The sequence below is a fragment of the Ptychodera flava genome, chromosome 12 (assembly GCF_041260155.1).
Source record: "Ptychodera flava strain L36383 chromosome 12, AS_Pfla_20210202, whole genome shotgun sequence".
Classification (NCBI taxonomy): domain Eukaryota; kingdom Metazoa; phylum Hemichordata; class Enteropneusta; family Ptychoderidae; genus Ptychodera; species Ptychodera flava.
In genome coordinates, this window is record NC_091939.1 from 28,461,987 (window position 1) to 28,489,024 (window position 27,038).

The following is a 27,038-nucleotide window of genomic DNA, read 5'->3' on the forward strand; positions in this document are numbered from 1 at the left end:
ATCTGGATTACAGAATAAAACAAGCATGTCACGCTGATGGAAAAATATCGTGCCAAATGAATGTCATACATCACTTTCATATCACGCATGTTTTGGATGCCTTGAAGGTATTAACTATATCAAGTATAATGACTGGAATTCAATTAGTAATACGAGGACATTCCTATTCCGGAAGGTTGCATGTCCATGTACAGTGGTAAACAACACGGAATGAATTCTGTCTCTTGGAATTATAATTCTTAAGAACCAAACATTATGATTCAGTCTTCTACACTATATCCCACCGCTGCCACCAAAGTGGTAACATGGTTGCATACATTCTTTTCAATACACACAGCTTCTGATAGCTTTTCCCATCGCACACAGGAAGATAATTACCCACAGGCCAGCAGTAATCTATTGAATTCAACATTGAGTTTAATCAGAAGCTTCTACATTGTTACAATATCTGGAACTAGTCACCCACCTACTTTCGTGTCATCTACCACAGAGTGAGCAAACCAGGTTTCACAGCGGGAGGGCAAGTTTTAAAAATCTAATGGGAATCATTTCATTGTTGCTCAGTTTAAGTTAAAACTGCACTGCTCACAAATGTCAGAATAACGTTGTCTTGTCAATTTGACAGCAACAATGATCATTTTTGACAAGTGATGAACCATAAATTATATGTTTGTAATGAGTTCATGCACACCTGTCCTGGCGATGGCCCTGCATTTGAATAAGACAACACCTGTCCAGGGAAGATGGAGCTCACTAACACAAGATGTTTCAAATTATAACGGAAATTAGTCTCAATGTCCTGGACAGCTTCCAATAAAGAAAATTGAATTTAGTGGTTCCTAGGAGCAGATATACCACAGTCAGATTTCACCATACTTCACTGTTGCAATCACTAGATCTCTTTTTCATCACTAAAACGCTAACAGATACATCCCTATCATCATAAATATGTTCACCCTTAACCAATTCCTGGCCAACATCTTTATAAGAAAAATTAACTAAAATACAATCACTGGGTATGATGTGTAATTTAAAACATTTATTTTTTGAACCGAAGGCGAAAGCCTTGTCTTTCTTTCAAAATCTGATCCAAAGTGAATCAAAAATCAAACCAAAAGAGGAAATGCAGGAACATGTAGCTCAAGAGAAAGGGAAGACAACCAGAAAGTGACATCGCTTTATCAGCTGATAAATTATAACACTATACGGCTTCTATCCAATGATGTATTGAAGAAGAATCCGTATAATGGTTCAATATTTGCCACACTATTTATAACCCTAGATTACATAGATACACATGTATGTACACTCTGTTTCAGCAAAGTCTCTGAAGTGTGGCCCTAAAACTCATCACAGATACTGTACAATGTTGATGGGAGAGCTTTTGCACCCCGCCAGATCTGATTGATTTTGTTGCTAGGATATGTCACCGATACACTATCGATCAAAATATAGAAATAGGTAGACTTAATATAGAAATCTATTTCATCATCTGTTCAAGATCTCTGAACAGTCATTTCTGCATTCCAAAATAATAAATTTGTCCGGTGCTATTTTTAATTTGATGCCCGGTACAAATTGGGCTTAGTTAAAATAGGGCTTCCTTGTAAAAAATTCCAGTAATGATGAAAAACCTGCCAGGTAAGGTCCATGAAGTTGACAAATTTCTGTGAAAATCTGTAAAAAATGACATGCGATGACAAGACCTGCATCGAACTGTCGTTGTAACGAGCTAGCCAGTATCGAACTGTCTATACACTGAGCTGGTGTCTTTGCTAGTGTTGGTTGCGGTAAGAAAATGGGAACACTGAGTAGTTTGCTTTGGATAAATGGAATAATGACTTTTGACTTCCTGAACCAGAAGGCAAACCATTTCCTCTTTCATCTCAACTGAGTGTTTCGGTAACCTTTCCTGCGCAATATCCATTTAAACCAATCTTGTGAAGACAATGGGATTCGACAGCAGAAAACAACGCGGAGAACATCAGACAAGATAACAACTGACAAACAGTTTCAGCTTCACTTAGGCTATTTTACTGGATAAAGTGAAACACAGATAAACAACATATGGTAGCTCAAATCAACCTCAATCATCTGCCTGGTTATCTCCTTAGTTGCTGTGTACGGTTGCTGAAAGTCATGACGTGTGTTCTGCTCTCATGGAACAAAGTACTGAAATCTCACAGAAATGTATAACTTGTTTTTCAAGTCTAAATGTCAGAGTTTTCAACACATTAATGTTTGATCAGAATAAGATCTGGTGGAGTATATGCTTGAGTATCACACTGACAAACAAATTATTCATCGCATCGAGCAATTACTTTCCAGTTTTAATAATAGAATAAATCTTTGCACAAAATTGTTCATGTTGATTGAAACAAGAATTCATGTGTGGTCTATCCTCACCTGTTTTCGGGAGTTAAACTTTCCTGTACCTAAATCAATGCCTAGCACATGTACAATATTATTTCATGGGAAAAGGAACGCTACCATTTCAAATAGAAATTTCAAAACATATTGATCCACTATCACCAATAATTTGACTTGAAATTCAGCTGCCAAAACACATTTAAACTGAAATCTAATTTTACATTTTTCCAGGGTAGGCAGTTTGATAAAGTTTCATTCAAGCTGATATGATATAACATCATGACAATCAAACATATTTTCAAAATGTAAGGTACAAAATATTCTGAATCCTGAAAGGAGATCAGAGAGCAAAAGTGTGTAGTAAAATTTTATGTCTTGGAAATCATACATATATTTTCCAGCACCTCTGATATTTCTAACAGTCTCTAGCTTGACTTGTGGAAGATATAAACACAAAGGATTTTTAAACTATCGCCATTAATGAAAAAGTGCTGTTTAATCCAAGCCGCTCTACAAGCACGTTACCATGACGGCAAATTATACAGAAAGCATGAACTTGAAAATTTGGAATTATAGAATTTTACAGTAACGACTGGATTTTGTTCTCATATATGATATTGGTAATTTATCAGGTAAAATTCTGTTCTTAAAATGATTTTTTTACACTCTACAGATTCCATGCACATGAGCTGAGGTCATTTTTTTAACACACAAGAATTTGACTTCTGAGCGGTTCAACAATACAAACATGACTTCTGTTTGGAATTAAATCCATCAATGACCACAATGAACGTACAATGAATGGTTTGTTATTGATCTGCATACAGAGGCTTTAATGACTTTTGATGGCATATTCAACTATAAGCTGGTTGTCCCTACCAGTATCATTTGGAGTTCTTCAAGACAACAGACAGAACACTGGAAGTATATAGTAATCTGATTTTCCCGGAATGTACACTGAATGTTTTCCATGTTTATCCTTGATGGGATACACCAACCTGATGCCTACAAAACCATAGACAACATTACATTGTACGGAGATTTCCCATGAGTATCACTACCAGTTTGTAAACACAGCATGCTTTTCCTATCACTGGTTACATTACAACGATAATTCAATTTAAAATATTTTTTTTACCTGTTTTCGGCGAGGTGCAAAGTTCTAAGCCACACAGCTCCAAATCAGCAACGTTTGGCTGGCAGAGTATGAGTAATGGTTAAAAAATATGAGCCTTGGTGCGCTGCGGTGTTATGAAGTGGTACAGGGATAGCTTGGTTAATTTCCTACACGAAGTCCGTGCTCAGCGTAAGCTTGGTCGAAATCATCAATTTTTCAATTGTACGTCATTCAATTCTCACCCAGCAATTATCCCTCCTGTCTGCTTCTAAGTACATTCACAGTACGATATTTGTCAAAGCTTTGGAAAGCTCACCGACTGTACCATTTCAATCAAAGGGGAAGGGGGTTGCAAAATCCTGAAGAGGGTCAAATTCACAAATTAATCATATATTAAAGATCTTCAAATAATGGCGTTCAATTGTGTAGACTGCGTAATTGTACCATTATCTCTCAGTGATACGTTGTCTTTGCTGAAAAATGCAGAATTTTGAACATTTCATCGGAAGAAATTAATTCTCTAAATACACTTTATCATAAACAATTTCATTTCCAAATTAAATTCAAGAAGTGCGTCTGTAGCATGCACTTACTGAATAACATTTCTGTTTTGCAAAACAAATTATTTTATTTCTGTCCTGTTAGTGAGACTTTCAATGACAGTGAAGAAATTATAAACTTCTCCATACACTTCTGTGCCTCAGACGTACACTTGGTCCCTTGACAAACTTATTGAACCACTATTTCGTGGTTCAAGATGGCCCCATTGCCTTTGTCATTATCTATATGTTCCTTGGACCTGGTAAATTTCATAGTTTACCTTGAATGATAACGATTATTGGACCTGATTTGATGTCTATTCCAAAGTTGACAATGACGTCGCCACTCAGCGTTATCATCTTTTCACTAAACTCTTGCACAAAACAGTTCAAACATGATACAGACAACACTACACCACAAGCCCACTATTGTAATCCAGCCATTGTCCCTCTGAAGCACATCTGCCTTCCCCTTGCCACTGAAATGGAATGTCCCTCATTACCATAACAATCAATAGATGGGCTAATGTGTATCCATATACTACCAGTGAACAAGATATAAGTCAGCGATGCCGAATACAGAACAGCCATTGACGAAGTCGCTTATAAACATTCATCCAACCTTTCCAGACTGCAAAACCGTAGGGCAAATTGTTGTGACTTGGATATCTCCCTCTTTTATGACGCAAACTGTGTAAACTGTAAGTTCAGAAGCTATCAGGTATTACCGTGCATCCAAACATAGTGAGGCCGATTATTGAACATAACATCACCTAGCTTACTAGGAATTAATATATTTGTTTACAAATATTGATTGTTCTGCACAAAACTCAATTTTAACAAGCTTAAGTCTAATTTTTAATTTCAATAAAATTATTGCTCTTCCATTTTATGTTTTACATAAATAAATTCAAGGAAGGGAATATGAAAAAATTCTCTGTCTGCCTGCCATTCATTTGTATGACAGCTTATGTGACGCTGGTTCTTAATACATACACCAATAATATACACACATACACTAACACACACATGTACCCAGACTTTTACACATTAATGAAGACATACATTAAATATTTTGCGGTGATATTTCTAAATTTCTATCGTGACTGGAGTATTGATCCAATATTTATGATGGTAATTTTAAACAGTATCGCCTTGACAACACCAGCAATGCTTTGTCATATGTAGCGGTGCAGTGCTAGCGACATTGTTTGAATTACAACGTGTGTGAAATGGTTGACATCGTTGTGATTTTAACGTTTGTGAAATCTATCGCCTAAATGAGTAACAATGGGTAATCAACGAACTATGGAGACACCTAAAAAACATGAAGAACCTATGTGCGACCTGTAAGAGCTTTACTAGTAAATGTGTAGTAAAGGTTTACATACGCCTGATTTAATGTAAAATTGCCCATGACTTTTTCTTTTTTGACGGTGACTGCTGTTTTTCTTGACAGAATTGACCAGACAATTTAAATAAAGCCTGTTTTCTGATCTGTTAAAGGACCGGTAGGTGTAACTTTTGATGATATTTTCACTATTTTTGTTTTGTACGACAATTACAAGTTCTTGTTCAACTCCCCAAAGAATGTTGAAACACAAACTATGTAGCTTCTGTAAAATGCACTGTTATTGTTTACATTTGAATTCTAGTCCAGACCAGGATTCACTTGTCAACAATAACAATGCAGTTATTCAACATGTACAGGCTGAATTGACAAGCTGGATAATGTGTACCTCAGCATGCTTAGGGGAGGAGAACAAGAAATTGTAGTTCACTTTAAAAACAACAATAGCGGAAAAAAATTATCAAAAAGTTACAGCGAAGACCAACATTGAGCCGAAAATTCACACAAGGAAAAGTATGAAAGGATTTCTCATACAGCCATTGCGATTTAGAAAATGTGACTGGTTACCATGGTAACAGAGCTATGAACTTGAAAGTTGAACACAGAACTGGTGACATCAAGGTCTACTTTTCCCAGAGGCACAAAATGTGTTTTGTGTTTACAAAATGATGAGTCATTGTGGGCGGGAAAAACTTCACATCACAATTTTCTCATTGGAACTTTGTCGGCAATACAGTAATGACACAAAATTTTGAAGATATTTTATCGCAGTATTGTGAAAACGTAAGCTCATCAGTAATATTTGTTGGAAATCTAAATTTGGTTTGTCAATCACAAAACAGACTCTCATCATAAATAGTAGGCTGTGATTTTCACTTTTCACTTTATTGACAACTTAAGTTTTTGATAGAGCATGAAAAACAACAAATTTCCACCACAAAATGAGAAATTCGTGATTCTGAATTCTTTCTGGGGGCCTCTTGACATTTGAAAGGTGTTGTTGATCTTTGCTCTGCTTGACAATTGCACTAATTGTCAGCTTCCTCAGTTGAGACTTCTCAATGACGTACAAGAAACTGCTCTGTTACGTCTAAGATGAAGGAAATGATGCACGCTTTACGTTGAATCGTTCACGTTTTGAAGAAAGAAACAATTTGAAATTGAAATATCAGCACCAAGTTCCCCTACCACAGTACAATTTGAATGGGTCTGTTCATCCATACAAATATGTCCCACAGGATAATTTTAATCTCTTTGATTGAGTTCACAAATGAATTAACTTGTTTCCCATCGTCTAATATCTAAAAATGAGGAAAATTTAAAAATCTCAGATAGTGGTTCATTTGTAAAGCTGGACACTGATGCTGTGAAGTCACTACAGGCAATCTTTAGCCAGATTTTCAACAATACAGTGCCACCATTTTCATAGTTTCATACAGATAGCCACTCAAACTTCTTGAATACACTCAGTCATGCATTTCATTCTTGGCAACATGTGTCAAACAGCCGGTGCACACTTCTGTGCACTGTAACGTTTGCAAATGTGAGTTTCATCGCAGCTTCACGCATAAAGTGACACCCAGGGTCACAATTTCTGAATAAATGATACCCTAACACTTTTTAGTTTCTTATTGTACCTGTATAATTGTCTTTGCATAAAAATCAGCCTCCAGTTGAAGTTCAAGTTCTACAAAAACATACTTTGTCACAAGAATTATTTTTGAAAAATCAAGAATAATTTTGAATGTTTGATTTTGTGCTGAATGGGCTAAGGACATTCTTCACCTATATGTGACTGTACAAATGAAAAAAACAAATCTTGCAGGATTCATGCTTTTTTCATGATAGGAGTGTTTAGAGGGTAGAGGGTAGACCCCCTCACTCTCAGGGTACTTGCAGAGCCTGATTCAAAAGTACACTCATTATTTTTTGAACACAGCGGCAGTAATTACTTCCTCACCACTGGGAATTATAATCTCACTCAGTCGCGAAGGCCTCCGCACTTACATGTATCCATGATTTAGCTGCTTAGACTAGCAGTGAATGATTTCTTATTGATACAGATGTAAAATGAATCCCCATTCCACATGTAGCAATCTTCAAGGCTAGTCCTCAATAGCCAATCACAGCTTACTGAGAAGAAACTCTTGCTTCGCACACAGCCACTGACATTTTCAAGATAATCCCTAATTTGAGAACAGCAATATACTCTTTCATTTTCAAAATGCGCTCTTTTCAACTTTCTACGATCGGACCTTCTGACTCCTACAAAATTCCCAAAATCTCTCCTGTTCAATAAAAACGGTATGACTCACTCCGGGCTTCATAGACAGAGAACAAACAGGGAAACCTTGGGGTACATTAATAGCACCAAATGCCACTTTATGCCTTCCTGGACCATTTCAAAAATGTGCATTTGAAATATCAAAGTACGTCAATTCAGATTACCATTTATGCTGCTGACGTACTCAGACTTGTTTTTTTTCCCTTTTTATCATCCACATATGCCAGGAATCAAACTCTAACGCTCTCATGCAATTAGAAGATATTTGCGGCCTTATAATCAGTTAAGTATGTTGCCTGGCATCTGTTGAGATAATGAACTGATTTGGCATTATACTTGTTAATATTTTCATAGTTTAATTGGAAAATAGGGCATCAGCATACATGTACTTGAGCTTATGACCTAAAATTTTTTGCTTTGAGAGTATGTGTGATACTAGAATTTTTACCTCGAAATTATTAGCCACAACCAATTGGTGCATTTCTTCTGGAACAACCATGTAACTGCATGACCTTGCAGCTAAGCAGCTTTTCCATGATATTGACACAAAATACTGACAAGACTAATCTGATTCCATGTGGTAATGGATAATTCACCGAAACTCTGTATCAATGTACATTGATCAACAGGAAGTCATGGCATTGCCAAGTTCATTACAATTGTTTGTTCGGTCATGAGTTGAATAAAGCTCAATGAGGTCATCCCTTAAAAGCAAATGACCAAAACGTAAACCAATTACACTAGTTGTTTTTTTTTTTACCAAAAATTACACAAAAATCCACAAATTTACTGTGATTCAGGATATACATGTGACTTGAATGTTACAGATATATTAAATAATGGTAAAATATTTCTCTACTGGTGTATCAGAAGAAGATTGCGTGCCTGACAACAGATTGGTAAATACCCTCCCTTTACCCTAAAGCACACACTCAAATGTTCTGGTATGGGTGGTGACAGTGAGCACACTGTCTTGATGAAAACAGTACATGCTTAGCATTGCCTCTGTCAGGGCAACTTTCATGTAAAGGCACTTTTCAAAAATAATTTTTTTTCATGAAGTATTCTCTCAAAAGACTTCTGCATGAATTTTGACATTGTGCTGCAACGTGTCAATTTGGCTCCTGGTATTCATTTCATTCTCTGCAACCCAGCAAACTGTTTCTTAATTATCATAATGTTTAATTTCCTGATATTCAAATCTATCTTTAATACACTTTGCAGTGTTGTCTGCTATTAGTTTTTAAATGATATGTTCAAATGATTCTCGTTCTCCTACATGACGGATATTAAATTTTCTACCATTCACAAATGAACAAAAAAATATGACCTGTACTTCTTGTCAGAAACTGTGATCAGCCCTGCAAGTTTTCCATAATGGACGTTTGTGGAACATCAGCTGATGCGTATACCCAAAGTGTTCATTGGTGGAGATTTCTCACTGTATCATCAATATGTCACCTTTGAATGCCGGATCTGGAGACTGACATGATCGTCATATTGACGAAAACTGCAAGATACTGCAGGAAAATTTAGGATCACAGGAAAAAATCGGCAGGTGGGGGGAAACATTTAATACAACCTAAAATTTCCAGGTTATGTTACATAAAGTAAGCCACAAATTGAGCAAGAATTTCTCCAGCAAGCACGTCCTAGTTTGTTTTATGTTTCTCTGTGCAGTCCGTTTGATCAACTGTACTGGTACTGGTATAAGAATGACGAGTGGTCATACATGGACAACAGCATGCATACACTTTATACTCAAATCCTCCCTTATTGCAGGTCTGGTGTTGTGCAGATTCAATACAGACCTGACTGAATTGATTTTGTTGGATGTTGCGACATTTTTCACCACGGTGTAATTGGATTACACGCTTGTAAAATTGATACAAAGAGTGTTTAAGGTAAAGGGCGACGAATTCGGACGCGCACACGCTTTAGAACGTTCTGCGCAGATTTAACTCCAGCCTGCAGCAAATGGGTTATTTTGTAGCGCATATATTTAACATCACCTGTCATTGTTGAAATTGCGCTTTTACCTAATTTTTTGACCCAGTGTCTTAGAAATACATGTGACCTATAACCTTGTCATATTTTGACCCCCTAGGAAGCTGGTTTTTATTCAATATGAGCGAAAAATTAACATTTCTCTCCCATTTACATGGTGCACATTACCCATTCACCTGGAGATATTGTAAAAAGTAGCGTGGTGACACCCTTTTATTAAAAGTGTAAACTAAATGGTATTGTGTCAGGAGTTTATTCGCCAAGTTTGGTCAAAATGACACCATTCAAAGCGACAGGAAGAAAGTTCGAAAATTATGTAGTGATATAATTTCGATATCGTCATTTTGTAATCGACACTAATGTTAAAATTTCTTCACAAACATCATGAAAACTATACATTCGATAGATATGGATCTTAAGTCTTGGTATTTATTAAGATTAACTCGTTTGCTAAGCGTTTTATAATTGCTTTCTTTAGTTTAAGTGAATTATATCATTTTTATTTATTTCTAACGACGCCATTTTAACGTCCGTTTCCATGGAAACGAGCGTGGTGACCCCCATTTTTTATTTCATTTTTGCACTTGCACAACTTCCAAGAATATTTGTGCAAAGTTTCAAGAAAATGACACCACAACTTAATTTTGACGTAATTCGTAGTACTTCACCTTAACAACAATATGCAAATCTAATAATGCACTGCAACAAAAAAACCTAGTAAGAAACAGAAATCAGAACTCAGCATATAAATGGTACGTAGAGCAACCAATGTGTATACAGGAATTAATATTCCTCTTCTTTGACACACCCGTCATTGAAAACTCTCGTTACCATGGCGAAATAAGTCTTGGAATAATGGTCTGCCTGACACAATCACATACAGATTCAGAGATCAATTTTCAGAGTGGTGGTCAAGGCTGTCTGGATATTGGTGAACCAAAGATAGCTTTTTACAGTATGAGAAGAAAACATAAAAATTACAGACCAAGCTACATTGATGAAAACGGAATAGCTGTATGGCATCATCCTTGTAACAACCTCTCCCATCACTTGCTCGTCCACCTTATCATTGTAAATTAATATTAATTATCTCAGGCCATCACGATCCATCAAGATGAGATGTTACCGCCAAAGAACAATAAAACCAAAAGAGAAGCTGTAAAGCACAAAAAGTTTCAAAAATCATTGAAGCCAGACTTACCGGTACAAAGTTTCCAAAATTTGGAACGGATATCAGAATTGGAACAAACACAGTTGTGGATGCAGCACTGCTTTGCAACAAATGCACAGAGTAGAATTACACAGAAAGTCTGAGCAAGGAAAAGGTTAAAAGCTTTCCAATAGACGAGCATGTTTCTAACGACACAGGAAAAATCTATTGATTTACTGTCCTTAAAATGTGATGTTTTGTTCGAAAAAATATCACCATTATTTGAAAGATAAATTAGTCAAAATATGATATGACAGAGCACTGATGTCCATAAAGATATAAACCCATTAGCCTAGGACAGTTTGTTTGATATGGAGCTTAGCTACAGCTATTGTTTACAAACACGGATAATGGGGTTCATCCCATTGTAAGGAAGGTCATTCAATCATAGACATAAAAGAAACAATTTCAATTTTCTTTTTACATTTGCTGTTTGCCGTTGATTTATGTTCCGTGTAACCAAGGCAAACTGAAACCAGTATTTTATAAACTTACTGCTGAAACAGAACTCTTACCTCATTCTTCCTCAAAGAAAACCAAGACTATGTAGCTCTGGGGGCTTATTTTGCATCAAGAACATGCTGCATTTATTTCTTAACTTTTTTGTCACTGATAAGCGCAAAGGGTGTATCATGTATCATTTTATTTGGTTCTGCTACTTCTTCCAATGTAAATAGAAACAGCATTTCCAAAGACACAATCACTACTAAAACATGAACTTGAAATGGCTTTGATACACTGAAGAAGTCGCAAAAAGTTAATCTTCACAACCAAGCATGTATTTTCTAACAGAAGGGTCCATCTTTAAACTATTGAAATCATTGAAACTATGGTAACAGTTGATGGTACTCTACAGGTTAGAAACTTCATCCAAAATAGAATACAAAAGCCTACGCCACATGTTAGTGGTAACTATGGAAATTATTTAGAAAAGTTCTTTGCTGTGCTTGTAGCTTACATGAGTATGAGTGCACAAATGATGTTTTACATATCTTATCAGTATAATTACAATATATCCAAATTCCATTTCCTCTGAAAACATGTATGCATACAGCAAATATTATGTTTCAATTTGTGAGTGAATAATTTTGGAAAACCACAAATATTGGAATAACCAAAGAGGCATGATATATGCATACCAAGTTACTTTCAGACATTGAGATGTTGGCTATTAACGTCTAATATGATTTCAGAGTGAATCAACAATATCAGCAATCATCTTGGAATGATGTATTGGGAATATGATGTTATGAGAACTTGCCAAATCAGAAATGAAATACAAACATATACATGTGATGATAGGCGTTGTAGGAATGTTGATTTTAGGCTCCAACACAGAGGTGTGCTGTGTAAACAGACAAATTCAATACATTACATCAACATTTCTGATTCAAGGAATTACACAACTTAAATTGTATATCGTAGCACCAGTGATAGAGTAGAATTATTTATCTAAACAATCTCTCCCTTCTGACAGTTTTATGCAAATACTGAGTCAGGAATTTCAAAGTTTCAAATGTGAGGATGGCAAGTTTGTAAATACATGGAAGTGAATTTCTCCATTGGATTGATCAGATTAGATGTTATTATTTTTCAAAAACAATTTTCTTCTTTTACAATTTGCTCATCAAATACCAGACAATAGTGTCTTAGATATTAGGCAGCAAAGAGGAAACCACTCCCTGTGTATCTACATTTTCAGAAGAGATCATCAAAATAGACTGGGTATACAGCTCTTCTCACTCTGAACCAAATTAACAACAAACTGACTTGAAAGTTGAAAACACAGCATTGTGTTAAGTTAGGAAAAAGTTCGAAAAAAGCCCATTTTGTGGAAGTTGTGAAGTTACTTAACCCTGCTGAAACCATTCTAAATATACAGGTACAGGCAGTCATTAAATAAATTTTATCCATAGTATTCTCATGATAATGAACTCTCTGACTGTGTGAGGAGTTTGTATGACAGAACAAAAAGTGCAACAAAACCCACGGTTAGGCAACAGCATGAATTAAACATGTCAATGACTGTGACCTAAGTGAAGGACAATACCCATTTTTCATCTCTAGCATTGTAAATTTGACTTTTATGCACATGCATATGTACCACTACCAGAGTACTTTTACTGTGTGAAAGATTTCTCCCCTGGTCACAGACAGAAAGGCACCATGGATATTTGCTTATCTTGACACACAGCATACACTGGTAACAAACTGACAATAATATCATCTGGAAACTCAGGAGAAACTATATTGTAAAATATTATTATGTGCAAAGGCACATCTTTGGCGACATTTTCCCGTCACAACAGTTTTTATACAATGTCTGAGTCAGTGTTGATAATTTGATTTCAATGTAGAGTCTATGTCTCTGAAATATCAATCAAACTTAACAATGTATGAAAATAAAGACAAAAACAAGAAAGCCTACCCAAAACTTCAGTGAAATCATCGTGGACACACCCACTGGTCTCACAAAATGAAAATTTATGAAGACTGCGATCACGTTCTATTCTTCCACCTTCTTCAGACAAAACTACTTGAATATGACCTTGATGACATGATCAACAAGTTTCTGATAAAATGAACACCACAACTAGATTGTTAACATTAACTTGTTGTCCGCTATTCAAGCACCATGCATATTTGAAATTTTCATATCGTTAATAATTCATGAAGCTTTGTGAAACACCCCTCAGGTATGCAAAGTTGCAAACATTGATATGTAGATATCTTCCATATGAGCAATAATCTACTGACTGCCAATATAATCCAACCACACCTTTCACCGAGAAAAACTTTTTTCCTACTTTTGCTTGTTTTACACCTTCAGCAGTGGTGACCAATTTTCATTTCACCCTGAATGAATTTGCTGAACTTGCGTGTAATGAAACCAAGTATACAGTTATTAACCCTTTGAGCGCCAAAGTCAATTTTTGTCCCTATATCAAAATATATACCAGTCAATTTTTTTCTAATTTTTGTTAAAATTTTGATAAAAAACTAAAGCTAATAAAATGTGATGTTCATTTGGTCCAAAATTGTCAAAACAATTCCAGAAAAATTCAAAAAATTGGTAAAATCTTGCACACTATAATTTTGGTGGGAAAAATTGCAGCGCTCAAAGGGTTAATATTCTGCTTTTCCAATGGCACTGTTTGTCATAAGAAAATGACACATAAATGTAAAGGTAGCAAAACCTGGATCTAAAACAAACTCAACCATACACAGTTTGCTCATCTAGGAACTGCTATCTCTCTATTTGTTGTCAAAGTTGATGTTTTTAAATACAGTACAGTATTGTTCAATTTTTTAAATCATTTTTTGTTGTAGGTATTTTGAGTACTTCACAATTTAGTGAAAAATTGCAGTACTCTCCAATGTACAATAATGTTATCACAATACACAGGGACAATGGGTACTGCTTCAAGAACCAGGAATTTCAACACATTTATCCAATCCAATTGAGAGCTAAATTATTACAAACACACCAATCAACAACCGTGAATTTTGGAAACTTCAATGCTGTGATATTCTGAAAAAGGGAATCCTAGGTTTATTGTTTACAATATGTTTGATTTATAAATTTTTACATAAATGTATGGAGATTTATACATTTTTGCAAATTGTATCAAGATATTTCTAATGCCAATATTATCACGTGTGAATGGCCCAGCTATGAACCATATCCAGGAAAACCGTACAAACAATCCATCCATCAACCTTTTGTGACCAGCACTGTACACAATCAAAATATAACTCGAGGCTAGCTGAGCAAACTCTCTTTCATCATCCATAAAAAGGAAAAATTCCTCCAGTCCGCAATTCCTGTGAAATTTGACGGCAGATTTACACAAAGAATCGCAGATCCATTTTGATGACTTGGAGATGCACTTCAATTTAAATTTTATGGTCAGCACTGAGTGCACCGAATCCACATCTGCTGTGTGTCAGACACAAAGTAATGCCATAAGCTACGTCACCATGGCTACAAGGAAACGCTGTGGTGAGCCCTGACTCAGAGGTCAATGACCCTTCCCTGGCCTTTTTCATTTTTCATATGTTATTCAAATTAACTTGTATGTTTTTCCTTATTTGATAAATTTCTGTACGTTTTTATCCAAAATGACATTCATTCTGAATATTATTTCCTATGAAAGCAATGAAGCTTTTAGGTATAACTGCCATCAATAACTCTCTACTCACCAAACACTGGAGCTTACTAAATTCTCTTCTTCAAAGCTCAAAGTCATTTCATGAATTTGATGTTGATAACTGTGCAAATCTAAATGTGCAAATCTATTCAAAACCACTACCACATGCAATTTATACCGTAACAAGACCTCCTTGACACAGAAAAAACCACCTGTGAATGCCATTTGGAATAAAATTCAGTTCCCAAAACTGGCAGAATATTCTTGGCAGGAAGTACCAGTATGTGTCAGACAACAGTGAGAGTACATGAAACAACCCGTGCGCTAAAACTCCATGCAAAGGACTGAAGCAGGCACCGACAGTGTGCAACAATTTGCTTGTGTTTACATCAATGGCAGTCAAGATTGTGACTGTTTTGATAATACATGCACAACCAATGTTGAACTATTGTGGACTCACATTTGTGAGGTAGCAGTAGCAATATAAATGAAAGCCAAAATCCAATCAACCGCAAACTTTTTTATTTTTTCTCCCAATGAATAAACACATAAAATAAATATGAGTAAATACAATAGTGCCACTCATGCATTGGTAGCAATCAAACGGCTATTGTTTGAGATACATGGATGAGTCCACATTAATTCTGTGTTGGTTGCATTACAACAGACAATATGAAAGGGCTGAGTCCCTGAGTGGTTGTGCGCAAAAACGGACAACCACCATAAATTTGTATGACAATCCTTGTGCAAGTGTATGCATATGAAACCCTCCAGGTATTAAAGAACTCAACATCCATATTTGAGATTCATGCCTGGTATATAGAAAGCAAGGGTAATTATTCCCTTGTTCATTTGTGGATAACTGTTCCTAAATAGTTTTGTGAGTGAGTGGGGCTATATGTCAAAGTTTGCATAGACAACCTGTCTGTCAGTGTACATCCTGGACACAAGGAGAGTAAACTACATCATGTTACCCCAAATCAGACACTTGTACATTTTTTCTTAATATTTCTGGTGTTTCGCTTATGTTGCAGAATAGGAAAATCAGCGAGTGAAATAGCAAAAGCTGACAGCACAGCAAAGTTGGCATACAGCCCTAGAGTGAGTGAGCATAGAAGCTGATGACATGATGCAGAAAGTAAAAATAAAAAAAATGGTGTCTGTATTTATGGTTTTGGTTTCCATGACTACTCACCCTCCCTCTGAAGGCTGGCTTGCCCATTGCAAGTATCCGTGCCTCCTGTCGGAGTCTCTCCTGTGTTGATGAAGCATTGCATTATAAGCAAATGACATGAAGTCACCAATGCCTTGGAGGATGACCAGTGGTACATGTATGTATGCGTGAAATGGCTCTCAATCACCGGCCTCTGTGGACCGTCGTACAAATCCCCACTCTATCATGACACGAAATTCTAAATTTTTAATTTATGCCCACAGATATTCTATAATTCCGCTCTCTATCGAATACATCTTTGATGAGTCTTACGGTGTGTAAACTATTTACTTGTAAAGCAGAGACGACTTCCCTGTAAAGTGTAACTTGCTTTCAAGTCTGATGAGATCAGAGTGCTTTATTCATTGCATGCTGTTGTTCAATTGATGAAACTACACATCCATGTTCCATCTTACTAGCACAGTGCTCACGTTAACAATTTATATGGTTCTAAAATGGTGAGGTTTTTACTTTTGTACAATATCACATGTCACTCTTTTGGATGAATAATGTCCATCTTTCCTGTTGCTCAGAGTACTTAGTCATTCTTGTTAAGACTCTTATTAACCTGTACACCCCCACTTCTGTGTGAACAGGTCCACATTGAACATTGATAACAACAGATTTTGGGCCAAACCATGGTGGTGAAAGGGTTTACATTCTAGTGTTCCATGTGTCTAAAGACTTCTGGCCATCCACGACTATGAAACCTTTGACTCAAAATGACATAAACAAAGTGGAAGTTGAAGACAGACAGTAGGAAACCATCACAGAAAACTATGCCCTCAAGTTTGGAAGACTTGGACCAACTAAGTAAAGACAGAGTTGAAAACCACCAACCAAAACTACTGATAAAGAATCAGATATGAGTGTAAGATATGAAGCTACAGATACAAGCAATATTTGCCAACACCAAAGGTGAAAGTTCAACCAGTTCAACCAATACATTGGTCATCACACAGAATATTGAATATTATACAGTTCTAGGAGTGTTTGCATTATGATAGAATACATCAGGTCAAAGTGTGTAAAGTCTCAAGTTTTAAAATTCCAAAAGTTACAGTGTTTCTACATGCATTTCTAAATCATCCCAGATACAGAAAGGAAATGACATGCAAAGTATGAAGGCTCTGCTGAGCTTGCACCCAAAAGGAGAGTATGCCAATCTTTGGTTTCAGTATGGTCATGCAACCAAGGGTACAGCTGCATGTAGTCATTTCCCATCACAAAACTCCCAAAGGAGCTCCCCATTCAAAATTTATAGAGTTAGATAAGAATACATTGTCGGAGCACCTACATTCTGGGTTTATACTGTCTGTGTTAGAAAGTGGTAGTATATTGATTGAGTACATATGGAATGTGAAGGCAACAGGTTATGGTGATAGGAGTGTATATCGGGGAAATGTGAAACGCTGCCCTCACAGTTGTGTACCATTCTGTTCTTAACGACTTTATAACCAACAAGATTTCTAAACATATTTGATTTGTGAACAGATTTCTCAAACATGTATATGCTTTCTGACTGGCTTATAACTATGCCCTCAGTAACTAACCTGAAAGCAAAACAATTCAGTTTGTCTTGTTATTGTATTCTGTAAACAGTGTTGATTTTGGATGGTCAATTCTGACAACAGAAAACCCATACACATGCTGAGATTCATAGTGTGAGGGCAGTATAACAGAAACTTACCCCAATGCCAGTGGATATCTGTCTCTGCAGACGGAGTTGTTCTTTGGCATGTCGTTTGACGATATTTTCAAGCTCTGACCGATCTGCAAATATTTGGCTATTCTGTAAATGAAAAAGAGGCAGAAGTGAGACTTCAGTAGTTTCCACCATTGATTTGAACAGAGAGACACTGAAGACTTGGCACAAGTTCTCTTTGTCTGTTTTGGGTTTGGCTGCTGGCCTTTTTTAATGATGTTGGTCAAACATAAACACGGGGGTTGGTCTGAATTGCAAATCAAGAAACTCCTTTGAAAGGGTTCATTATTCGATTCTGCAAGATCATATGAAGCTACAGCATTCTGTTTTTGCCAAGTTTGCACTCTAGTAAATTCAAGGCATGTCAAGATTCACCAAAAATTCCACAGGTACAGACAGCTCTAGGGGCTGTTTTAAGCCATTTTAAGGGAAAAGCGATGATTGTTTTGCTGACTGTCAATAATTCAATGTCAATGAGAAAGGCACTAAAATTTCTGCCTGTAAAAACAGGTACAATAAACTGCAGCAACTTATCTAGCCTGAAGCCATTGTACTCATTTCTATAGACTTTGAGCAAAATTTGATGTACAGATCCACTTGTTCTTTGCCTTGAACATATTTGTTTGCTAGTCTAGGTCAGAACAGATCCAAAATGCATGGTTGGAATACAATGGAAATGATCAGGCCAGTCCCTACATCTGATTTTAATCTCATTGCTCAACAGATAAAGAAGCCACTATTCTACCATCAACAGCTGGTTGAATTAAATTGCCATTTATGGAGACAGAAGCCCATGTGTGCAGGAAATACAGGGCAATGAGGTCAAAAGGTCACCAAGTCTGTACTAAAGCCAATTGTAATTCTAGATGCATATTTAAAAGTCGTTTTTGATAAACATTGTTTTTTTCTTATCCCCTTAAAAGACATTTGTACTGGTAGTTCCCTTTTATGCATCTACGGTTCAGTTCAGTTTTCTAAAGTGTGTGGATATGTTTATTTTATTTAGTCATGAGGATATTACAGTTTATACATCAAAAAGAGGTGTGTGGAATATTACCAAAACAACCGTAAAAGTAGAGAAGGGGTCAAAACAGGATATGCAGCATCACTGTAAATCTGCATTTTCCTTTGTCCTCAATTGACCTCTAAGTAATAGGGAGTGTTTCGACAAACACAAGTTGACCTAAGGCAGGGTCTGTAGTATGCTGTGATTGAAGATGGATTCCACTCACCTCAACATTGGGATCCGGTTGGCTGCTCTTGTGTTTGGAGACTGCTCTCTTTAACTCTGCAATCTCTTTATCCTTGGACAGTATCTTCTGGGCATGGTCTGCTAAATCCTTCGCTCGCTGCCGAGCAAACACCTTTTTGTAATGGTCTATGTCCTGGGATGGCCCTGGGGTTCCCTCCCTGGATTTCTGAGGAGAGACGAGATTTGAGTATTTCAGTAAAATCATGGTGAAATGTACACAGCTAACAAGTCTACATCACATGTTGGTATGATTACTGTGGAAAACTTGGCTGAAGAGGTTTTATGAATATAACAAAATAAGGTTTGAAAGACATCTATGTTTGGAAGAGTTCTCTGTTTGACAATTTGTTTTTTTTTTTCTCAACAACATAACCTCAACACAATATAGCTTTGGTTTCAGTTTCAAAAGTGATGAAATATTAGCGTAACACAAACAGATATTGGCATAATTTTGCCAAATGTTCCCTGTGAATTGATATTTAATTTTATTCCAGAGCAATGACAAGATATATGATTAAACTGATACAAAAAGTCCACACTGAACCAAATTACACTTTCCTCAATTATTTTCACAGACTTGTTATGAAATGTTATTAGTTTATCATTCATATTAAAAGCAAAAACAGTGCATGCATGCATGTCCTGAGATGAATAGATGATATCAAAAAATTAATACCTTGTGATATAAACAATGATGGTTTTAACTGAAAGAAGTAGTTTACCACATATAAACTGATGAAAATGGCAGAAATTCACAGAAGAGATAAATTTCATGATTGGAAATGTCAACTCTATTTATTTCTGAAAATGAACATGTATACAAAATCAACAATGATATTCATCAATGTATAAAAGTTCTACGTTACAAGTGCAACATTTATTGCATCAAAAAGCAAGAATCAAAACTCTTAAGTGTGATCATGAAGCAGTTAGCAGACCAACTGATACTTGGCGCTGATTGGATGGATATTTATAATAACCTTAACAAAGATATCATTTCAAATCTTTGACTTTTGACTTTTGAACTCCATTGGTTGAGGCTGCTATATCAGTATCATACCAAGGGCAGATCATTTTTTGACTTGTATTCACTCAATGCACAGAACAGGATTTTTCGACAAGCTTCAGCAACACTGCAAATCACTGACACAATACAGCAAACAGGGAAACACAAAAAGCAAGCATTCTTTGAGGTTGATGCTGGTGAAGTGTCAAAAAATGAAACATTATAAAATCTGTTTTATAGTCCGTCATCAGTATTGCGTAATGTGCAGAACAATATTACACTTTATGATCATAACAATTGTGTTAGAATGATCTCAAAAACTGTTTTTACAGAGAATTAAGTTTCAAATGCGTGTCAGTCACTGAAGGATGTTTATGTTTCTAACGTACACTGTAGCTGAGTTACTGGTTGGAATTTCTACTTATCTAGACACACTGGTGTAATTTTGTCCAATTACAGAACTTCTCTTGATTATCATTGGCTGCACACTGGCATTGAAAAAGTTGCAATCACCTGTGACTCACAGTGGCTTTAAAAGATGACAGAGATAATGTTTGTGTCAATTCTCCCTATGTTGTATTATCATAAAATGTAGATATATATGATGAAACCTGTGCAATGGTCATACTCCATTTTAAACTCAGGGTGTCCTATCTAACTACATTACTACTGTAATACTGAATTGAAAACATGTTTGAAGGATCCCCTTTGCTCAAGAGAAAAGCAATAGCTTGATTTCAGTCCAGAAGACAAGTGAAATGACATGGGCTGCTGTGACTCTCATTATTCTTTGCGCATGTTGGCTTATGTGACAATGAGGCACTAAAATTGTTTTAATTGTTTTCAGTTTCATAATGAAGCTGTTCACCTACATCCGGTACATAAATTCAGATTTTCATTCAAGGAGGGAATTTCATTTCACGATGAGTGAATCATTTTTAATATTTTGTATTCACTAAATCTTTATCGTGATTTTAAAAATGACCATTTTGATATTATATATCCCATATTTTCCTCGTTGACATCCTTTCTGTTATCAGCAAGGTTATATCCTACCTGGGCATTAACATATGTGCAATAAAAATTGCAATTGTAATCTAAGTCATAATCGTAAAAAATAGCCTTTGCAGATATTCTTGGTTAAATATATGCATGTGACCTGTGTATGGGTGTGTCAAACAATGAGTGCTGATGCTATAGCAAAAAACAAGTACAGTTATTGTTCTACAATATGAATATCAAAAGGCATCAAAATATGCTGGCCTTGTAAATCCTGAAAAGTACAGCACACGGTAATTGATCAGAATTTCGCAACTTGCGAAGCATATGATTATTTGTTCAGTGAACTTATAAATAAAAGATACACCATGCTGTATGGTCAATTGTTGAAAGCGATTCATGGTTTTGACAGGCGATTTGCACAGCTGTCATCTACAGCCTGTATTAGCAGGGTCACACGCTGTCATTGCTGTCATCGCAGGCACTGATATTTATTTCAATGCAGTCTCATATTTGCAATAGGCTATCCATGTAAAAACGGCACCTGGGTATGGACTATATCTGTGCTAATTGGTTATAAGACCATGATCGCAGGGAGTTATGAAAGTTTGGCTACATCATTTTCCAAATCAATCTATTTCTGGATGTCTCTCCAATATAATTTTCCTCATTACCTGACAAGATAGCCATCAGAGTATTAGTTATTCATATATGTTGACACAAAATCATAAGAACAGCTGAAGATATCAGAATTTTTAGAATTTATACTTCACTGTTTTGCAAATGCCATGACAGTAACTCGAGGTGAACTGTACTGTATCTTTTTCCTTAAAAACTATAGAGTATGGTCTGTCTGCATTTCAGGGATGAGAAAATTTACCCAAAGGACAAAATTTGAAAATGATATCAACAGGTGGTAGATTTCAATTTTAGAATTATACTTCTATTATAAACTGGACCAGCACTGATTCTGATGCATATGTTTATTCTGTAACTGGGTGTGTGTGTGTCTGTGTGTATGTACATGTATATATGTGTGTGTCTGCATATATGCCAGTATGTGTATATAATTGTACGCATACTGGGTACATATACCCGGGATACCACTGCCAATAAATGTGTCATACATGTACAGAACCAGCACAGATGGTGTCTAAAATACCTGTTTCAAGTACACACATCCCGGATACTGGAGAAAATGGTATTGTCTGAGCTATTAGCACTTTTGTCAACGACTTTACTCATTTAAACTCAAACATTCCATTAATTCATCTTGCGACAATATCCAGGTGTTGGGAATGAGTCAGTTCACCAAAAGTCGTCACCAAAGGTGTTGCATATGCAAATATATAATAGATTTACAAGAGATTTTTACCAGCGAATTGATCTACATCTACAGCATGTTGCACAGAGATTAAGCCAACAAAGTGACTGACCAAATATAACTGTGCTAAACACATTACACTTCCTCTTTCAAAGCAATTGATCCACTATTCTAGAATGGCTAAATTGAAATCCTTTCAATATCCAGCACCATTGCGAACAAAAGCGACGAAACGAAAATTAACCCGTCCATTCTTCATTTTTCACTTCCTTAACGGAAAACAACACCATGAAAGCTGTCAGTCTCCAAACATGTTGATAGAACAGCTCGCTGTCATCTTTCATGAAGGCTTTGTCTCTGATATCAACTGACCCTTTGTCTCACTGAAGGCTTCAAATGAGTTCCTTTACAATTCCATTGTTTATTATGTCCTAACTTTGAAACACTTTCTTATAATTCCTGAACATTTTCACACCATCGCTGTCTTGCTAACTATTTTTATTATACATGTGCTGCAGGCTACACAATATACTGACATATATTTTACAGATACCCGATACATACAGAAACTTCATTATTTGAACCAAGGGCGTTCTGAAAACACATTTGAAGATAATTTTACGAGTACATGTAGATCTACCAGTATGTGAATTGCAAATTAAGACTTTCAAATTAAATTGAGTTATTAAATATACATATTAATGACATCATGCCTGACTCATTTAATCAGCCTCCTCTAATTAAAATCAACATATGTTATATCACTATTAATTACTATGGATGTGAAATTTTTGTTGCATGCATATTCTTGTCAACCTAGTCAGTAAAATATTGGGATGTGGGCCAAAAAGGATAATAAATCATAAATATGTATAAAGTATATATAATCTGCTTGTTAAACTGTTTACATATGCATACATTTATATAACAAGTATGCATGTTTCAATGATCATAGCCATTTCATTGACTATGATGAAATATGCAAAGTGTAGTAACGAAAGACTACCAAATGCTCTACAAAGTTTTGAACACAATGTGAAATTTGAACTGTTTCAACTAAGTGTAATTTTTATCAATGATGTCGATTCTTAAAGTCATGAAACAAAAAATATTGAAAGCTAATAGGCAGTGAAAAGATCAATTCAGAACTGTGGTGCGTCACCTTCACATATCATCGATAAATGATAACGGTACATTGAATCAAGTGACAACAACAGGGAAGACCTACAAGACCGAGAGTTCACGGCCAAGTCCAAAACAGGTGGCTCCTTTTCAGTATAATACAAAGATTTCAGCCTAGAAATATTCATGCTGAAAACTACCCATTTCATAAATATGTTGGTGAAGTCCCCCCAGGTCTTCAATGGACTGGACTGGTTCATTCGCTTGATATGAAGGTGGGTAAGGGCATTGAGGAGATAGCGGGACGTCCACTCACCTGTTCATGAGACATAGGAAACTCCTATTCATAAAGTCTGACAGACAGTTATATGCTTTAGAGTTCCTAAACCCATATGGCAATCAGCATGTAATGTCACAGATGTTTACATTCCTGTGTCTTGTTGAGCGTATAGCTAATCCTTCCTTAATGGACATGAAACTTGTCTTGTCATATATTGTTGTAACCAAAATTAGACACTTATCTCTCTCTGTGCAAACACTGACTGGCTTACATATATTACGGGCTGATAGTAATACGCATGGCAACAGGCCTGTATTTGCATTGCAAAAAGTGTGTGGAAGTTCAACCTAACTTGTGACTGTTTATGTATGCATGTGTCAGTGTGGGATAGACTTCATGTAGGGGGTGTTCCACAGTGAAGGGTAGGCTGGGAAATGGCTGGTTCACAGCCACTGTGTCAAGGGATGGGTGTGATAGGAGTTTATGCTGGTGGCACGTACCTCTGGTGAGTCAGACTGAAAGAGTTGTAGGAAAAACTCCATTCCTTCCAAATGCTCCTCTGCAGTGGATCCAGTGTTTTTACACTTTAGTTGAAGGATCGACCAACATACCAAGGTGTTGACTTCAAACACCTTACATAATGACCTTCCTAGCTGGCCTTTCCTCGTTTCGATAAGTGGGTGTCAGTAACTACATGTTTTCCGTCAAATTTCAGAACCAGCGGACGCCCCGTAAAGTGACCATGAAGTCCAAGCACCCTCTAAGTTAGAGCGGTATGTACTTGACACTTGGTTCACCTACACTGTTTATTGTTGGCTTCGGTCTAGACAATGGAAGAATACCTTCTCCATTGTACTCACATCAGAAGTAATTGATTTTTTTGAGGTGTTTTTGCAAACAGGCATTCATGACAAGGAATTAGTGTTAAGTACCGTGGTTGCATCTTGTGCTCTTTGCAGAAACTGTATGTTACAAATGTTGCAGAGTGTCATAACAATGAGAACAAAGTTGTAGAACAGACTTCTTCAAATGCCCCTCGGCATCCCTAGGCACCCTAATTTTAAAATGGAACAACTCAATCCTAACAGTAAATAATATGGGTAGACAGACATACCATTTCATTAGAGGTAAGGCAGATCAATGATATGAGGGTAAGCACCTGTAGGGTATCAAGAATTTCATGGCCAAAGGCACAACGTTTTCTAGTCTATGCAAAAACTTGATAATGCAGTAAGTGAACTATAAAACAATCTCTGCATATGTATTGTCATTTTCTACCTTTTAAATATTTTTTTCTCTTCCTTACGCCAAACACCACATCCATAAATAATTTCTGAGTCAGACTAGCAAGGTGTATAAGTGTCCTTGAAACTCAGTCACTCTAATCAGCTGAACTACATAATACCAAAATGACGGCAAATGAACTGAAAATGTTACTGGTATGGGTAATTTCATGTTGTTTGGTTTTTTGCTGGTAGGAAACACTACAGAAGCACACAGTGTAAAGTTCAAAAGGCTGTATCACTGATGCACAGTCCCTCCATCACCAGTCTGAAAATATGCCTGGTTTGTTTGTCGCAACCCGTGTACAATGAATGAAACGATTCACATTGTGAGTGTGACTGATGTGATGGTGTCTTTCCTATAACTATCAAAACAATAACCTACCAGTGGTCCTAACCAAAGTTACCATCAAAACTGAGTGCATTTTCATGTCGTGTGTGTGCAAGCGTTACCAATGACTGCAATTTAGACCACCTAACTTTTCCTGAAGAGGCGTCTCAAAAGGTGAAAACTGACTAAAATTTGCCCCCAAAAAAGAAAAACGGACACAAATACATGCAGGATGAAAATAAAATATGGTGTTGTTGTAGACACCCTTTTCATTAGGATGTGATGCAATATCACAAGATGGAATAAGATACATTTCATTACCAGGTTTATTCACTGTGTTCATCTTTGTGAGTCATTCTCAGAAATATACTTTTGTTTTGATGGTTGAAGGGGAAATGTCTCACGACAAAAGCTGATATGATGGAAAATGTATAATTGATGCGCATTACAAGGTGAAATTTTGAATTTATTTAGCCCATTTTTGATTTTTGTTAGCATATTGCTAAAATCATTAAGTCTGAATGTTGCAACAAACTTGTCATATTTACCTAACTATAAAGCACTTTTGGCATTGAGAATTTGAAAGCACATGGCGGTAAACCTTAGTCAATGTCACTACATAAAGTAAGTCATCTTGACTTTGTTATTGACCTAATATATCTCACCTAATAATATTACTGTTATTCACTGCATGCTAATATTCAGGGTCAATAATTTGACCACTCAACGTTGACCATCAATATTGGAACAAATATTTCACAATCAGTTATGATTATCATAGTCAATATCCTAACCACTTGAAAAAATACCATTTTGAGCTCTGTGGCCACTGATTCTACTCACTATCGCTGTACTCGAGGCGGAAAGGTAGCAGTCAATATTTGATATTATTGACCACCATCTAAGTTAACAATACGGCATGGACCAAGATAAAACTACTGGTACTGTCATTGTTACTACACAATTGCCAGACATTCAATTCAGGCAGCCACTATCTCTTGATAAATACACTTTTACCATGAATAAAGTTTGCACATTCTGAAATTATCCTCTTTAGAATATGAGGACTGAAACTAACAACGCAATATATATACATATCAGAAATAGAAAGATGAGAGTTATTAAGTTTGTTTTAGTTTCATGCAAGTATGATGACGTTTACTGATGCTGTTGGTGAGCAAAAGATATTTTTGTTCGTTGATTATTACCTATTAATTTCAAACCATGCGATGTGTATACTGTCAAAGCCATGTTTTCAAAAATAAACATGTTTCTTTTTTGTTTGTTTGCTTACAGAGGGGAAACTACAGAGGTGAAGCAAGCGAGGTGAGCACTTGAACAGCATCATGGGAAAAATGTTCAAGATTTGGAACACATGACAAAATGAAGCATGGATCACGTCACGTCACAGTAAGTGATTTTGTTAGGTTAAGCATCTGTATTATACTGTACACAGATCAAAAAGCTATGCATTTACACTATAGAGGGATGAGT

At 36.2% G+C, this 27,038-nt stretch overlaps 1 protein-coding gene and 1 long non-coding RNA gene across 2 annotated transcripts in view; one reads left to right on the forward strand and one right to left on the reverse strand.

The window, feature by feature from the left end:
* Nucleotides 1-27,038, reverse strand: part of LOC139146245 (RIMS-binding protein 2-like) — a 157,412-nt gene that overhangs the window by 97,490 nt on the left and 32,884 nt on the right. Inside the window, exons 4-6 of the mRNA XM_070717653.1 lie at nt 19,180-19,365; nt 17,933-18,034; nt 16,225-16,284 (exon numbers count right to left, since the gene is read on the reverse strand). Of these exons, the coding sequence (XP_070573754.1) occupies nt 16,225-16,284; nt 17,933-18,034; nt 19,180-19,365 (348 nt within the window). The remainder of the gene's footprint in view (nt 1-16,224; nt 16,285-17,932; nt 18,035-19,179; nt 19,366-27,038) is intronic.
* Nucleotides 24,290-26,974, forward strand: LOC139145558 (uncharacterized). The gene is made up of 3 exons (XR_011554950.1): nt 24,290-24,435; nt 24,646-24,703; nt 26,841-26,974. It is a non-coding gene; the product is annotated as an uncharacterized lncRNA (long non-coding RNA).